The sequence below is a fragment of the Spermophilus citellus genome (assembly GCF_964194105.1).
Source record: "Spermophilus citellus genome assembly, chromosome: 6".
NCBI lineage: Eukaryota > Metazoa > Chordata > Mammalia > Rodentia > Sciuridae > Spermophilus > Spermophilus citellus.
The window spans coordinates 97803275-97819222 of NC_138187.1; the positions used below are offsets into that span (position 1 = coordinate 97803275).

Consider the following 15948-nt stretch of genomic DNA (forward strand, 5'->3'; position numbering starts at 1 on the left):
GAATAGGTGAAAATCAGGGTGGGCCAGGATGAACAGAAAGTTTCATAAAACATAGAATTCAAATGGGTAGAAATGCATAGGATTTGCATAGCGAAATGGCAGAGCTGTCTGAAGCAAAGAAGAGGCTTTATATGGACATGTGCCCAGGATGTTTAAAGATTGTGATGTAGATTAATTTGATGGAGAAGAGAAATTGGAGACAGAAGTAGAGGGCCTTGGGCTGTTCATTTCAAGTGCTTCTTTCTTTTTTTTTTTTTTTTTTTAATATTTTTTTTTAGTTTTCGGCAGACACAACATCTTTGTTTGTATGTGGTGCTGAGGATCGAACCCGGGCCGCACGCATGCCAGGCGAGCACGCTACCGCTTGAGCCACATCCCCAGCCCCATGTTTCTTTATTCTTCATTCTCTCATTCAGCAACTCTATTATAGTAATATGGTTTGAACTTTATTCTGAAAGCAACAGGGGGCTTTAGGCCCTTTCTTCTCAGCACCACATAAGTGCGTTGTGTTTGCAGTTTTCGCAGGTGACCCACACAGACTGGCTGGCTGTGCCACACATTTGGCACTTGTCATTTGCTGCCTCCTGCTCTCTTTCACATGTGCATTTTGTTTCATACAGATTACACATCTCCCTTGGGGCAGAGGTCACACCCTAAACTCTGTATCCCCCTCAGGGCCAAATAGTACCTGAGATATGACTGATACTCATTGACTATTTATTGGTAAATCTTTGATTATTAAAATTCTTTGATAGCTTTTCCAGGGCACATCCAAAGGTCTGGTCTTCTGTATTGCAAGTTTGTTTTGAGGAGGATTATTTGCACCTACTCATGTTCCTGCTTTTTGTTTTGCAGTCTGATAGTGGAGACTCCACAGAAGTCACAAGAAACGTAGAAGAAATTGTGGTAAAAATCATCAGTGTGTTTGTGGATGCACTGCCGCATGTTCCAGAGCACAGGCGCCTGCCCATCCTTGTTCAGCTTGTTGATACTCTTGGTGCACAGAAGTTCCTCTGGGTTCTCCTCGTCTTGCTCTTTGAACAGTATGTCACTAAAACAGTTCTGGTGGCTGCCTGTGGAGAAAAGGTCAGAATGTCGGTGGTGTGGTAAGAAGGAAAATGGTGATGTTTCATGCAGATTTTGTTTAAACTTGGGGCTGGCAATGCTTAATGTGCATTTCCCAGAACCTTTTCTTCTTTCCTCCCTCCCTTGCTCTCCCAGGGGTACCCTACAACTGAACTATATCCTCAGCCCTTTTATTCTTTGTTTTTGAGAAAGGGTTTTGCTAAATTGCTGAGGCTGTGATCTTCTTGCCTCAGCCTCTCGAGTAGCTGGGATTATAGACATACATCACAATACCCAACACCTTTTTTAAAAATGTTTTTGGCATTCTTTAAAATTGCTTTCAGATCTGTGGGCACCTGTAACGTTTCAGTAGCAGCAAGGCATCTTCTGAGGGCAGTTTCCTTTATCTGACAAACAGGTTTAGCGCCATGCTGGGTGGTTCCGTTTTAAGCCCAGCAGAGTGAGGCTGTGGAGTGGTGAGACTCCTCTGTAACGTGACTTTGAAGGCATTTTATCAGGAAGGGGAAGAGCATCCATAACTAAAGACACAGGCTTGGGTGATGGTTTGGATCAGATCTCAGAGATCCAGGGCTATTTGTAAATGGCATCTCAGACATGGATCTGGGAGTAGAATTAGACCTTCTGGAAGTAATGTGGGAAGTTCCTCTGGAAATCAGAGTACAGACTATCCTGGGACCCTGCCCTCTTCAGTTCTCATGAATGGCCTTTTACAGAAGGAGCTCGCCAGTTTAACTCATCTAGTGATGACCATCAGGAAAGATAGGATGACTTTGCATGCTAAGGGATGGTTTTTGAGCATGTTCCCTTATTTATAGTTATTAATACTCATTTGTTAGTTACGGTTCTGTTACTTCTCTCCTTTCTTTCCATACAGGATGCTATTTTAGAGGCAGATACTGAATTTTGGATCTCAGTCTGCTGTGAGTTTAGTGTCCAGCATCAGGTACAAAGCTTGATGAGCATCCTCCAGTACTTGGTGAAGCTGCCAGAGGAAAAGGAGGGTAAGTGCAAGTCCAGTATCGCTGCCATCTCCTGATTGGGAGTAGCAGAGCACGTCAGCCTTACAACCGCAGCATGTCCTTAGCAGGCCTATGATTTTTTTTGATTGATTATCTTTAATTTTAGTATGTAATCATGTACTTTCCTGAATCCTGTGTGAAAAGGTCAGCAGTTCTGCTTGCCTCACATGTTGTTTTTGTTCTCTGTGCCTTGCCATGCATGTGTTGCCTATGGAATGTCCCCTGTGTCCCGAATGAATTATGTTCAAATGACAGTAAGTTAGCTGGACCTAACTAGATTCCCATTAAATTTGCAAGAAAATAATAAAAATAGGTAGCACAGCAGTGGTACCTGAAGGTTAAAGTTGTCTGTGGAGCAGTTTTGAGGATGGGGCACATGGTCACAGTACCAGTAAGTCTGGCTGAAGGCAGCACTGATGTGGTGATGTGCTCAGTCCTCTGCCTGTGCAGCAGAACAGCAGGGTGGACTAGAAGGCAGGAGTGAAGGACTCCCAGGACTGCTCTCTGTGTGGCCAATGTGGACCTTGTCACCAGAGAGGTTTGCTCAGGTTTGTCAGGAGCAGACCAGGAAACAGCCTGGAGAGCTGCGCTTGGTGGCATGGCTGGGGAGGGGTCTTCACTGTGAACCATTCTCTAGCACAATGGGTGGTTTGGTTTGGTTTGGTTTTTTAAGTGCTGGACATTGAACTCAGAGCCTTGCACATGCCAGGCAAGTGCTCTTTGCTGAACTTTATCCCTTGACCACTGTACTGTCAGCATGGTACAGTGGTCAAGAAAATAGAACAAATATTTTCAGACTTAAAACTGAGACTTAAGGTTAGTTCACAGGCTCCTTCAGCCTGTGTGGACTGCCATGAAAGAGCTCCTGAAATCTCAGGAGCTCTGTCCAGAGCCAGCATCTGAAGGGTTCTTCTGGAGTGTCTGTGCCATCTGTTTGATTGTCTCAGTTATCCTGTTGTTTTGGTTTTTGCCTTACACATCTCTTTGTATTAAGAACCTTTGGGGTACTTTCTTGGAAGGCACACTCCCACTTCTCACTGACAAGAGCTGTGTCGTAACTCTAGTTTTTCCTTTCTGAAATTGCATCCTATTCGCCCTACTGTACTTGAGTTCAGTATGCCAAGCAGTCAGATTGAAGAAGAGTGAGGTCACTTGTTTTGTTGTTGTTTTTCAGAAACCATCCCCAAGGCAATATCTAACAAAGCCCAAGAAGAAATGCTCCAGATTTTTGATGTCGACACCCATACTAGCAAGCAGTTGCGGCATTTTAAGTTTCTGTCAGTGTCCTTCATGGCCCAGCTCCTGGCTTCCAGTAGTTTTCTCAAAAAGGTGATGTGTTTGAATGGATTTATGATAAAATGCTCCTGCTCTTTCTAAGGAAGCGAGTTTTTTAAATTAAGATTTATTTTTTAGTTGTAGTTGGACACAATACCTTTCTTTCTTTCTTTCTTTCTTTATTTTTATATGGTGATGGGGATCGAACCCAGGGGTATGCCTTCGAAGATAATAGAAAAAGTATTATACTTAACCATGAAAAACTGTTATGCACTCTACCAAGGGTGAGTGTATAAGCCCTGTGAACATGTGATTTCATTCTCAAAAGCTCTATTCCCAGCACAGGGTATGAACATGTGGACCAGCAGCCATTTGCAAGAATGTTTGCAATAGGGCTGGGGCTGGGATTCAGTGGTGGAGCACTTGCCTAGCATGTATGAGGCACTGGGTTCAATTCTCAGCACCACATATAAATAAATAAAAATAATAAAGGTATATTGACAACTAAAAAATTTGTTTTAAAAAAAGAATGTTTACAGTAGTATTGTTCTCGGCAGCTGAACTGGTAGCAACGTAGGTGTCTGCCTGTGGAGTGGGTAAATGGCTGTAGTCACACGGGAACATAGATGGACAACATAGCCATCTGGGAATCTGAAGCATTATGACTAGAAAGAGGACAGGCACAAAAGAATGTATACTCTGGTTTCATTATATAAAATTATAAACAGACAAAATAAGTTTGTGGTTTTAGAAGATAAGACAGTGGCATCTTGGGGAGGAGGATGGGGCACATGGGAGGCAAGTGTGCAGCGGGACTCTGGGCTGCCAGCAGTGAGCTGGAGCTCTGCGGGGCATGGTGAGCTCTGCATGGATGATTGGTGCACTCTGCTGTCCCTGTGTTAAACCTCAGTGTGGGCAATGAGAGGAAGAAGGAAAGAAAGAAATACAACCTGAGATAGAAAATGGTTGAACATTGGAACATTTATTAAAGTACTATGACACTTTAAGAGATAAAATCATCAGAATTCTTGATCTACTGGATTTTTTTCTATGTAAAAATTCATTCATTCATGATTTAAGAAAAAAAAACCCCTCTTACGTGGAAATACTTTGGCCTGATAAAGGTATTTATTAGAAGCCTATGGGTTGTATCATAATTAATAATGAAACATTAATGGCGTCATAAAGTCAGGAACAAAGGTGCCTTTTGTTATTCCTTTTACTCAGAAAAAGAAATGACATGTAAGGATCAGGAAAAAAAGAATCAACAAACTTTAATTAGTCTTGTATATCATATAATCCTATGGTTTACCTTATGTTAAAACAGAATAAAATATTTCATATACAATAAAAATAAACTTGTAAGACTAACCAAATGTATGCAAGAATATTAAAGGACACAATAGAAGATTCAAAGAAATTAAAAGAGACAGTGTTCATGTGCAGAAAACTCACTATTTAAAGATTTCAGTTCTTCACAGATTAATCTAGAAATTCAGTGCACTTCCTCAATGACATGTGTTAAATGACCTTGACAAACAAGTACATTACAAAATACACAGGATTAAGGACAGTGGAGCAAGAGGAAAAAGATGGTTCGGTGTGAACCAACAGTAAGCTCAGAAACACTTTGAGATAGGTAGAAAAGGTGTCATGTGGGGAATAAGTACTAGCACTAGTACAGTTTGTTTCTGTTTGTGATGGGAAAAGTCTCTGATCTCACACCATATACAACCAAAAATTTTAGGCAGAGTAAAAATTTGAGTGAAAAGCAACACTTAGAATTTGTAGAAGAAAACTGGGAACAATATTGTGGCCTGAGGTTAAAGAAAATTTTTTCTTTAAATGTTTCGGGCTGGGGCTGTAGCTCAGTGGTAAAGCGCTTGCCTCACATGTGTGAGTCACTGCATTCTGTCCACAGCACCACATAAAAATAAATAAAGATACTGTGTGTTCATCTACAACGAAATAAATATTTTTTAAAAAAATGGTTCAACAAAAAACTACCATAAATTGAAAAGAAAGCCACAGACCAAGAGAAAATTGTTGCTCTGCATAAATAAAAAAGCATCTGTTTCCATTAGAACAACTCGTAAAAAATGTGAACTCAGTGAAGAGAAATCACAAATGGCCACTTGCTACACAACACATCTCACCCTTCTTAGTGAATGGGAAGTGCAGATTAAATAAGATGTCACTGTGGTGCCCATCAAATTGGTAAAATTGTCAAAGCTGTTAATACAAAGGAGTGGCAAGGACATGAGATACACAGAGTTGGGTAGAGTGCTCCAAACTGTAGAAAGACTTTGGCAGGATCCTGTGGAGCCAGGGGTTTATTATTTATATCTGTAGATATTTACTATACAAAAACTGGTGGAGATGCTCAAGAGATTTATAAAAATGTTTTTCTTTAGAATTTTTTATAGGTTAGGCATTCTATATCTAAAATGTTCCAAAACCCAAAACTTTCCGAGCACTGATATGACAACCACAAGTAGAAAATTCTACATCTGACCCATACTGTGATTATGACTTGTCATAAATCACAGTACAAATACACTAAAAATGTTGTTCAGAATTACCTTCAGGCTATGTGTATAAAGTGAACATAAGTGAGTTTTGTGTTTAGACTTGGGTCCCATCCTCACAATATCTCATTATGTCTATGCAAATCTTTTTTATCCTTCCCCACAGCAATCTGAAACATTTCTGGTCTTGAGCATTTCAGATAAGGGATACTCAATCTGTAAAAGGAAAAAAAAAATAGACTTAAACTAAATGTCAAGCAACAGAGGCAAATGGATAAGTAAGTTATGGTTTCCATAGAGGAGAGCTGTGTGCAGTTGAATGTACCAGAGCAATGTTGAGTCCCCACACATAATTCTGAAAAAATCCAGTGTTACCAGAAGGTCATGTTGTTGAATATGTACTGTTTGGAAACACTTGGTAGCAGGGTGTTTTTTTCCTCTGGAGGCGTGGGGTAGGGGAGGGTGGATCAGGGAGCAGTAGGTAGGGGATTACAGCTGTCCATAATGTTTAACTTCTCCACTGATTCCGTATGAATTAGCCAGGTCAGCATTTCATTCCATGGACAAGTGAGTATTGCTAATGTACTGTATTTTCCTGATTCTTTTTTTTTAAATTTTCCAGATACAACAGAATATAAGAGAATCAGAGTTAAATACAGTCTACAGTGAGGGTGCTCTGAACCTGATTAAATTGTAATATCAGAAAATTTAAGCATGGTGTCTGTGTGTGTACTCCTGAGTTTTATTGAACCTAATTCAAATGACATTATTGTTATCCATGCTGTTTTCTAATGGAGCTTTCTTTAAAATGTAGGTGGTTGAAGGTGGTGGTCCTCAAATTTTAAAAGGACTTGAACAGAGGTATGTTTGTCTTTTTTCACTTTTTATATGGAAATACTTTCAAACTTACAGAAAAACTGGAAGAGGGCTGGGGATGTGGCTCAAGTGGTAGCGCACTTGCCTGGCATACGTGCGGCCCGGGTTCGATCCTCAGCACCACATACCAACAAAGATGTTGTGTCCGCCAAGAACTAAAAAAAATAAATAAATATTAAAAATTCTCTCTCTCCTCTCTCACTCTCTCTTTAAAAAAAAGAAAAAGAAAAACTGGAAGACTAGAACAGGAACTCATGCACTCTTTTTTTAAGAGAGAGGGGAGAGAGAGAGAGAGAATTTTTAATATTTATTTTTTAGTTCTCGGCGGACACAACATCTTTGTTGGTATGTGGTGCTGAGGATCGAACCCGGGTCGCACGCATGCCAGGCGAGCGCGCTACCGCTTGAGCCACATCCCCAGCCCTCATGCACTCTTTATAGCAGGTTGACCATGGACACTTTATACCACATTTAATTTATCATTCTCTCTGCATACATTTTGTTCTTTGAACTCTTTGAAACTAAGTCCTATATATTATGCTTCTTTCCCTTAGTATGTATTTCCTAAGAATCTGAGATATTGTTATAAAACCATGACACAGTTACCAAGGCTCAGAGCCAGAGTTAGAGTGTCCTTCTAGATAGAGGCCTCTGTTTATTTCTTAGTGGGATTTCTCTATGACAGTAATCCCTACTTTCTTTTTCTTCCACATCATTTTTAAAATAATTCAGTACAAAATTATTAATTGTCTTTTTTCATTGAAACATCTGCATGGGATAGAGACATGTGAGTTCTGTAAATGCCTTCAGCTGCTGTTTGTTGGTTGTGTTTCCTGTGCCTTATAGGTTGCTAGAAACTATTCTTGGCTATATCAACGCTGTAGCACAGTCCATGGAAAAAAACGCAGACAAACTAACTGTGAAGTTTTGGCGAGCACTCCTTAGCAAAGCTTATGACATGTTAGATAAGGTAGGTTATCATTTTTCCCCATAAGTACTGAATTTTGTCACTGGTTTTTAAGTCATTGAAAAATTATTTGACTTGAAGTTTTACTTTAAGAATGAATTTAGCAATACCTTTTATTAATATAGTAAATCTCAGATTGTTCCTGAAAAGACTCTTGATGATTAGAAATAAACTCTTCTGGGAAAAAAATGCCACCTTACCCAATTATATGAACGTGTGCCTCCATAGAATATTTTAAATAGTCGCGTGACAAATAATGTCCCACCTTATTCAGGTAGAAAAAAATTAAAATATGTCATATATATTAGGTAAAGCATTGGTTCTGAAATTAGGGTCATTGTTCAAATTTAGCTAAATTATTTGGCCACATGGCCTAGAGCAGTTCACTTGTTCTTTTTTTTTTTAAGAGAGAGAGGAGAGAGAGAGAGAGAGAGAATTTTTAATATTTATTTTTTAGTTCTCGGCGGACACAACATCTTTGTTGGTATGTGGTGCTGAGGATCGAACCCGGGCCGCACGCATGCCAGGCGAGCGCGCTACCACTTGAGCCACATCCCCAGCCCAGTTCACTTGTTCTTAGCGTTAGGATTTTTGTTTTGTTTTAGTTAATGAATTGAGTAATACTAGTCCTAGTAGAAAGGTTAGTGTAAGAAATACACAAGTGTGTGTGAAAATTGCTTCATGCCCAGAGATATGCAGTAAATAGAAGTTTCATTGGTTGATCATTGTTCAGGTTTTTTGATTGTTAAATGTAATCTTCCCTATAGGTTAATGCCTTACTGTCCACAGAAACCTTCATTACTGTGATTAAGGGGCTGGTGGGCAATCCACTGCCATCTGTTCGCCGCAAGGCATTGGATCTTTTGAACAACAAGCTACAGCAGAATACATCCTGGAAGAGGAAAACGGTGAGTGAAGCCATATTGCAGACACATATAGCTTTCCTTGCTTTATTAAAGAGCAGCATTTAACTCCCTGAAGTTTCCCCAGGGTGCTATTTAACATTGTATTGTATATGTATATAAAAATGTGATGGTCTAGTAGTGACACAGGTATGTTGCAGAGCTCTTAGAACGGAATTCGGCCTAATGGAATTATTGCTTGATAGGGACCACACACTGCCTTAGCTTTAGCATAATTTTAATCCTTTCCCTCTGGGGTGTTTTATATGAATCAGGTTGGTGAGAGCACATGTATTTACTTAGCAGTAAAGAAAGCAGATGGGGAAACCATTGCTTTGAGTATAGTCAAGAGGTGGGGCCCTCAGTCAGATTTTCATTGAGAGAGTCTCAGGCTATGAAGATGGAAAATGAACTAGAAAATTTTAAGCTTTAACTATTTGAGAACTGTGACTTTTTCTTCAGGTTTACCGCTTTCTAAAACTGGTTCCAGTCCTTTTGGCCATTGTGCAGCGTAAGAAAAAGGAAGGGGAAGAACAAGCCATAAACAGACAAACGGCTCTGTATACCCTGAAGCTTTTATGCAAGAATTTTGGTGCAGAAAATCCAGAATATTTTGTGCCAGTGTTGAACACTGCAGTAAAACTGATTGCTCCAGAAAGAAAGGAAGACAAGAATGTCATGGGAAGTTCCCTTTTGTGCATAGCAGAAGTGGCCTCCACCCTGGAAGCACTGGCCATTCCTCAGCTTCCGAGGTATGCCACTGGAGACTTGACACAAGAACCAGTACAGTGCTGCACAGACTATAAAAGAATGCCTTGGTGACCTTTTTTTTTTTTTTTTTTTGACTTGAGTAGAAATTACATAAAGTAGATTTGTTAAAGAATTGATCTTTTCTTCAAACTGAAAAATACAACATTGCTATTTAGCTTCAGATGCTTTGTGATGTTACTTGTACCCCCATTCTTCCTTCCTTTTGAGCAACTGTGGCTAGAAAGCAGGGTGAAGCTCATAGAAAAGCGAGTCAGATCACCCTGCAAGGGGTTGGACATGCCTGACTGTGGCTCTGACTGGAACTGGCTGCTACAACTCTGGTGTCTGTAAAACAGAGGCATGCCTACCCACCCAATAGGGCCTCTGCAGGACAGGGCTTGTCAGAGTTTTTGTACAGTCCTGACACAGTAATGGAAAGATAGTACTGTGTTAACATTACTCTTGTACTGTTGGCAATAGGAGATTTCTTGTACTTCAGTCACATCAAGTATGTAGACACTGTTTTGTGATCTGTGGGATATGTGGTGACATAATGGGTACAATTTGGGTTTTTCCTTATTGTCCCCTACTTCATCTTCCAGTCTGCTTTCTGTTTGGAATTCTCTAAGGAACTTGCTCTCTCCTTTTAGCCTGATGCCATCGTTGCTAGCAGCAATGCAGTGCACCAGCGAGCTGGTCTACAGCGAGGTCTGCCTGCTCAGTGCCCTGGCTGCCCTGCACAAGGTTGTCGAGACTCTGCCACACTTCATCAGCCCCTACCTGAAAGGCATTCTGTCTCAGGTGAGCTGTAGTGACTGAAATGCTCTGTAGGGTGGTAGGAGAGCAGAAGATCATTGTTATTGGTTCCTTTTCAGTGTCACCTCTGTTTCTCTTCCATCGTCCTTTCTGCTTCATAATGAAGCTGACCAGAATCACTATTTAGTGAGGGCTCTTCTTTTTTTGACTGTGCAGGATGTATTTTATTGATCTTTTTCACTCTGTGAGGCCTTGGGAGTTGGGAGATAGAGCTGCCTATTGTACTTCTTGTGGAAACTGGTGTGTCCTGTTTGTTTTTGCTGTGAAACTTTCTTAATCCTAAGTCATTTTGCATAGTGGCATTCCTATAGCAACCTTACAGGTTGTTAGGTACCTGTGAACATATTGGGCAAATGGCTTTTCTGATCAAAAGTGCCCAAGAATATTGACCTCTTTCTTGTTCCTCCAATTATTGATGTTTTATCATGTTGGTCATTTGCCATTTATGAGGTTAGGAACCTTAATGACCATGGTGTACATGAGTTAACCAATTCACATATTGTGCTGTCAGGGCTTGAAAGTAGCTTTCAGGAGCTGCAGGTGTAGCTCAGTGGTAGAGCACTTATCTAACATGTGTGAGTCCCTGGGTTCCCTCCAGCATTTCATCAAATGAATAAACAAAAAACATAGCTGCAGCAAAGAAGGGGCCTAGGTTGTGAGGAGTATCTAGACTTTTTTAGCAAGAAAGAATCTGGCTCTTCCTAAGGTCCCAGATTTCTGTCTAAGAAGATTATCAGTCTGGGTTCTCAGAGTTTTGCGTTTGCCGTTTACCTTCATCCCTGGCCCCCGCTAGGCACAAGGCATCTGCCCAGTATTACCTACAGATGCTCAGAGTTGGCATTCAATTGAATTCTGTGCTTGGTTGAAGTAACAGTATTTCCCAAACCCTGGCATTAGAATTTACCTGGTGTCATTATTGAGCCTTCTGCATGAGTGTGGTTGTCAACACAGAGCCATCATGGCCTCAGTTGCTATTTTTTATATTCCCATAGGTGATTCATTTGGAGAAAATCACTAGTGAAATGGGGTCTGCCTCACAGGCTAATGTCCGTCTCACATCTCTTAAAAAGACACTGGCCACCAGGCTGTCACCTCGAGTCTTATTGCCCGCCATCAGCAAAACCTACAAGCAGATTGCAAGGAATTGGGAGGTAAGATCATTTGGGTACTGGATTCTGGAGAAGGAAGAGGTGGTACTGAAATGTTTTAAGTTTTCACTTGAGGGATTCCTGAGTTCTAGGAATAAAAGTGGTACCTCTCTTTGCTGTTTGTGGTAGAATAACATGGGCCCATTTATGAACATCTTGCAAGAGCACATTGGGGTGATGAAGAAGGAAGAGCTCACCTCCTATCAGTCTCAGCTGACTGCCTTCTTCTTAGAGGCCCTGGACTTCCGGGCACAACACTCAGAGGTGAGCTTGTCTCTGCTCTCTCACAGTCCTAGGGTTGTCATCTCTCTGTTGCAAGGAAAATCTCACTATGCAAATAGTCATACTTGCCAAATAATTTGAAAGTCAGTACCCTGGCTAATCATCAGCTCTTCCATTTTCAGGATGATCTAGAGGAAATTGGGAAAACAGAAAGTTGCATCATTGACTGTCTGGTGGCCATGATTGTGAAACTCTCCGAGGTTACATTCAGACCCCTGTTTTTCAAGGTGAGGCTTCCTTCCTCTGTTTCCCTTTTCTGCCCAGATACATGTGAAGGCATGAGTAGAAGCAGCTAATCTTCTGTTGTGGTTTTAGCTGTTTGATTGGGCCAAAACAGAAGACGCCCCAAAGGACAGGCTGTTGACATTTTACAACCTGGCAGACTGCATTGCTGGGAAGCTGAAGGGGCTTTTTACTCTGTTTGCCGGCCACTTGGTAAAACCTTTTGCTGACACCTTGAACCAGGTGAACATCTCTAAAACAGGTTGGTGGCTCCTTCACTTCAGTCCACATCCTTGTTCTGCATACCATACACTGGGCACAGTTAGTGTAAGACACGACTTTGAAGGTTCTAGAGTTCTTGGCTAAGGAAGATGAGTTTTTACTTTATTGTTGTGAGCCATTGAAGGGATTGTTTTACCATTATGGAATAGTGTTATTTGGCCCAGAAGAAAGAATAAAATAAAGGCATTATTACAAGTCATTGGAAGTAACTGTAAATATCATTAAAATTGGGGAGAGTTTAGAAGTAGAGCACTTGCCTAGCATGCATCAGGCCCTATGTTAAACTCCCAACAACTCCTTCCAAAAAAGAGGGAGAAAATTAAAATTAAGATTGTTCTATTCTTTGATGCCAATAAGCGATCAAAGGTGACAGTTGAGGTAATTTAACTTGTCAAACTAAGCATGAGTCAGTCTTCACTCCAAGATGGTTTCTCCACTTCTGAAAAACCATCCATTTGATCTAATCCACATTCATGCTAATTATGATTCTAGATGGTTTTTTAAATACTCTCCTGATTGTAATTATGTTGATGGTGATTCACATTTAAACCTGGGGGATTAAACTGTGAAATTCTCTTGGTTTTCGTTTGTCTTTTTCATTTTTACTCTTTCCTTGTCTACAGATGAAGCATTTTTTGACTCGGAACACGACCCTGAGAAGTGCTGCTTGCTGTTGCAGTTTATCCTGAGCTGTCTGTATAAAATCTTCCTTTTCGACACCCAGCATTTCATTAGTAAAGAGAGAGCAGAAGCCCTGATGATGCCTCTGGTGGATCAGGTAACTGCAGAACTGGCCTGTTAGCTGAGGAGGCTGCCACCTGTCAAGTTTCTGCAGGTTTATATTCACCAAATAGATGCTTGTAGGGCTTTTTTTAAAAGGTTGGTTTTTTGTTTTGTTTTGTTTTTTTGGTAGGGGAGTCTTTTATAACATTTCAAAGTCTTCATTGTGCAGTGTTTCTTTTGAATTGTTCAGAAAAAAAACACCTTCCCATGGTTACTTAACTTTAAAAATTGTGTTGACTGACAGGCATGATGGTGTGTACCTGTAATCCCCAGTGACTTCGGAGACTGAGGCAGGAGGATCAAATGTTTGAGGCCAACCTGGGCAACTTACTGACATCCTGTCTCAAAATAAGTTCAGAAGGCTGTGGGGAATGTAGCTCAGTGGTAGAATACCCCTAGGTTCAATCTCCAGTACCCCCCCCCCAAAAAAAAGTGTTAGCCATTTAATGGCTTTTTCAGAAGTGTGAGGGTGTGGCTGCCCCTGGAGGAAAGCTATCCAAGGTTTTCTTGGGGGAGGAGAAGGCTGGTGCTGAGGGTTGTGAGACTGAGTTCCAGAAGATAGGATACTTGTTGTAGAAAGTTAAATTATAAGATACTAGATACCATTCTACAGCAGGCATTTTCCAGTAGAAGGAAAATGAGACGTGTTGCTTACAGTCCTTGCCCCACTCTTCACAGCTGGAAAACAGGCTTGGAGGAGAGGAGAGGTTCCAGGAGCGAGTGACGAAGCACCTGATTCCCTGCATTGCACAGTTCTCAGTGGCCATGGCAGATGACTCTCTATGGAAACCCCTGAACTACCAGATTCTGCTGAAGACAAGAGACTCCTCACCCAAGGTTAGGGGCTGTGGGCAACAAGCTCTGCAGCTGCATACTCCCCATGATTCCAGCAGCACTGATGTAGGGTCATGGCCGTAGGACCTGGGCCTGGAGTCGGAGGACAGTGCAGTTTGTCTTCTGGTACTCGGTGTCTGGTGTGCTGTGCTGGGCAGAAATTGAAGCCTAGAAACTTTAATTTACTGACAGGCATCCTCCCCAGGTGTGGTAGGCATGAGCACCAAAATATCTTTTAGATATTTTTAATTCTTGAACAGCAAGACTTAAATATCAGTATTTTTAAAATGTCATTGTACTCCTGAGATAAATGCTTTCAGTTTGTCCATAGAATACTCCTTTGAGTTAAAGCAGTAGATGTATAGTATCTCTTCTGTGTAGATTAGGTTTACAATTCTCTTGGGCAAGTTTTGGCAACAGATACAGGATGACATGGACAGGTGGGGTGGCGTTAAAATGCCCTATGGAAACTTTCAATCATTTTAGAAATGAATAGCCATTTCTCAAATTGATTACCATACAGACCTTCACTGGATAAATCAGACCAAAGCAGACTTCTATTAATAGGATTTGCTCAGATTTTTAACATTTGTTTATTATAAAGTAACATAAGGAACTTGTTGTGATGGACCCTTAAATCTTAAGTCACAGATTACATACATTGCAGCATTAGATTTACTTTTTTAAATTTATAGTTTGAGTTATTTCAAACTGGAACAGTATTATAGTAGTAACTGGTGACTGCGTCCATTCCTTTTCATAGATAAGGTGTATGAGAAGCATCCAAACTATTTCTTTTCCTTTTTTTAAATTTCAGAAGTAGGACATTGTGACACTGTGTTTTATTAATAGATGAGAGTATAATCCATGTGGGTGCTCTGGCCCCTCTCACAATGCAGTGGTGATTGTAGCTAGTAATTGTGGGTGAGTTCAACTGCCAGAGAAGGCAAGACTCTTCATTGCCAGGTTGGCATCATCTCAGGCAGCCCAGCAAGCCGGAGAACTCCAAAGCAAATTAAATTTGGTGACATGCTGGGTATGGTGGTGCATGCCTGTAATCCCAGCGACTTGGGAGGCTGAGGCAGGAGGATCATAAATTCAAAGCCGGCCTCAGCAACTGCAAGGCACTAACCAACTCAGCAGACCCTGTCTCTAAATAAAATACAAAATAGGTCTGGGGATGTGGTGCAGTGGTTTAGTGCCCGGTACCCCTCCCCTGCAGATGGTGACACACTTGAGCCTGCAAGTAGCATTTTATTATTTCTTATAGAAAAAATCATAAAAAGACGTTTACAATAGTGTTAAAATGATAGTGTTAAAACAGAGTTCTAAAAACTTGATTTGTACAATTACCCGTATTTCAAACAGACCCCAAGTATTAAACTGGTAATCTTAAGATAAAAGTTGAATAATATTAATGCATAATAATGAAGTAAAATAAGATTTAGTTTGAAAAGAGCTTGTCTCAAGTCAGAACATATCTTAATGTGGTAAAATAGTAGTGAACAATAAAACAAACCACTTTTTTGTTCTTTTTTTATTCCTGTCAGGTCCGGTTTGCTGCCTTGATTACTGTGGTAGCCCTGGCTGAGAAGCTGAAGGAAAATTATATCATTTTGCTACCAGAATCCATTCCTTTCTTAGCAGAATTGATGGAAGGTAGGTCCCAAACTGTTATTAAATATTACAGTAAGTTTCTGTGGAAATGTGCCCAATGCTGATAGAGATTTGGATGTATGGTTAGCAGGGGTCCAGTCCTCTGCCTCGCTCCCAGGTGGGAGTATGGGCTAGTGGAAGCCACCACCTCTCACTCACGCTGTTTATAGAACTTGTCACGGTCTTTACCCTTCTTTGTATTCAGACAGACTACAGTTTTGTTTTTCATTAATCTCATACATTTATATGGCTGAATATTTGGTCTCGAGATGTGGAGTTAATGTATCAAAACCTCTAGTGCCATTAGGATGTGTTGGAGGGACTGGGGTTATGGCTCACGGTACAGCACTTGCCTCGCACATGCGAGGCCCTGGGCTTGATCCTCAGCACCACATATAAACAAACTAATAAAGGTATTGTGTCCACCTACAACTGAAAGAATGTTTTTTTAAAAAAGGATGTATTGGAATGTCCATTTGAGTGGTGAATGGCACTTGGTGCTCAGTGTTAAGATGCTCTACA

The 15948-nt window shown here is 40.8% G+C and overlaps 1 protein-coding gene across 5 annotated transcripts in view; it reads left to right on the forward strand.

Annotated features, from left to right (window-relative positions):
* The window catches only part of HEATR1 (HEAT repeat containing 1), a 47938-nt gene that overhangs the window by 29068 nt on the left and 2922 nt on the right, over nucleotides 1–15948 (forward strand). For all 5 annotated transcript variants that reach the window (XM_081296939.1, XM_081296935.1, XM_081296936.1 and 2 more), the window contains 15 exons: nucleotides 856–1086; nucleotides 1961–2087; nucleotides 3280–3434; nucleotides 6723–6769; nucleotides 7631–7754; nucleotides 8519–8659; nucleotides 9116–9405; nucleotides 10054–10204; nucleotides 11212–11370; nucleotides 11497–11631; nucleotides 11772–11876; nucleotides 11965–12133; nucleotides 12777–12931; nucleotides 13615–13773; nucleotides 15321–15429. In XM_081296939.1, coding sequence (XP_081153065.1) covers nucleotides 856–1086; nucleotides 1961–2087; nucleotides 3280–3434; nucleotides 6723–6769; nucleotides 7631–7754; nucleotides 8519–8659; nucleotides 9116–9405; nucleotides 10054–10204; nucleotides 11212–11370; nucleotides 11497–11631; nucleotides 11772–11876; nucleotides 11965–12133; nucleotides 12777–12931; nucleotides 13615–13773; nucleotides 15321–15429 — 2257 coding nt within the window. The remainder of the gene's footprint in view (nucleotides 1–855; nucleotides 1087–1960; nucleotides 2088–3279; nucleotides 3435–6722; nucleotides 6770–7630; nucleotides 7755–8518; nucleotides 8660–9115; nucleotides 9406–10053; nucleotides 10205–11211; nucleotides 11371–11496; nucleotides 11632–11771; nucleotides 11877–11964; nucleotides 12134–12776; nucleotides 12932–13614; nucleotides 13774–15320; nucleotides 15430–15948) is intronic.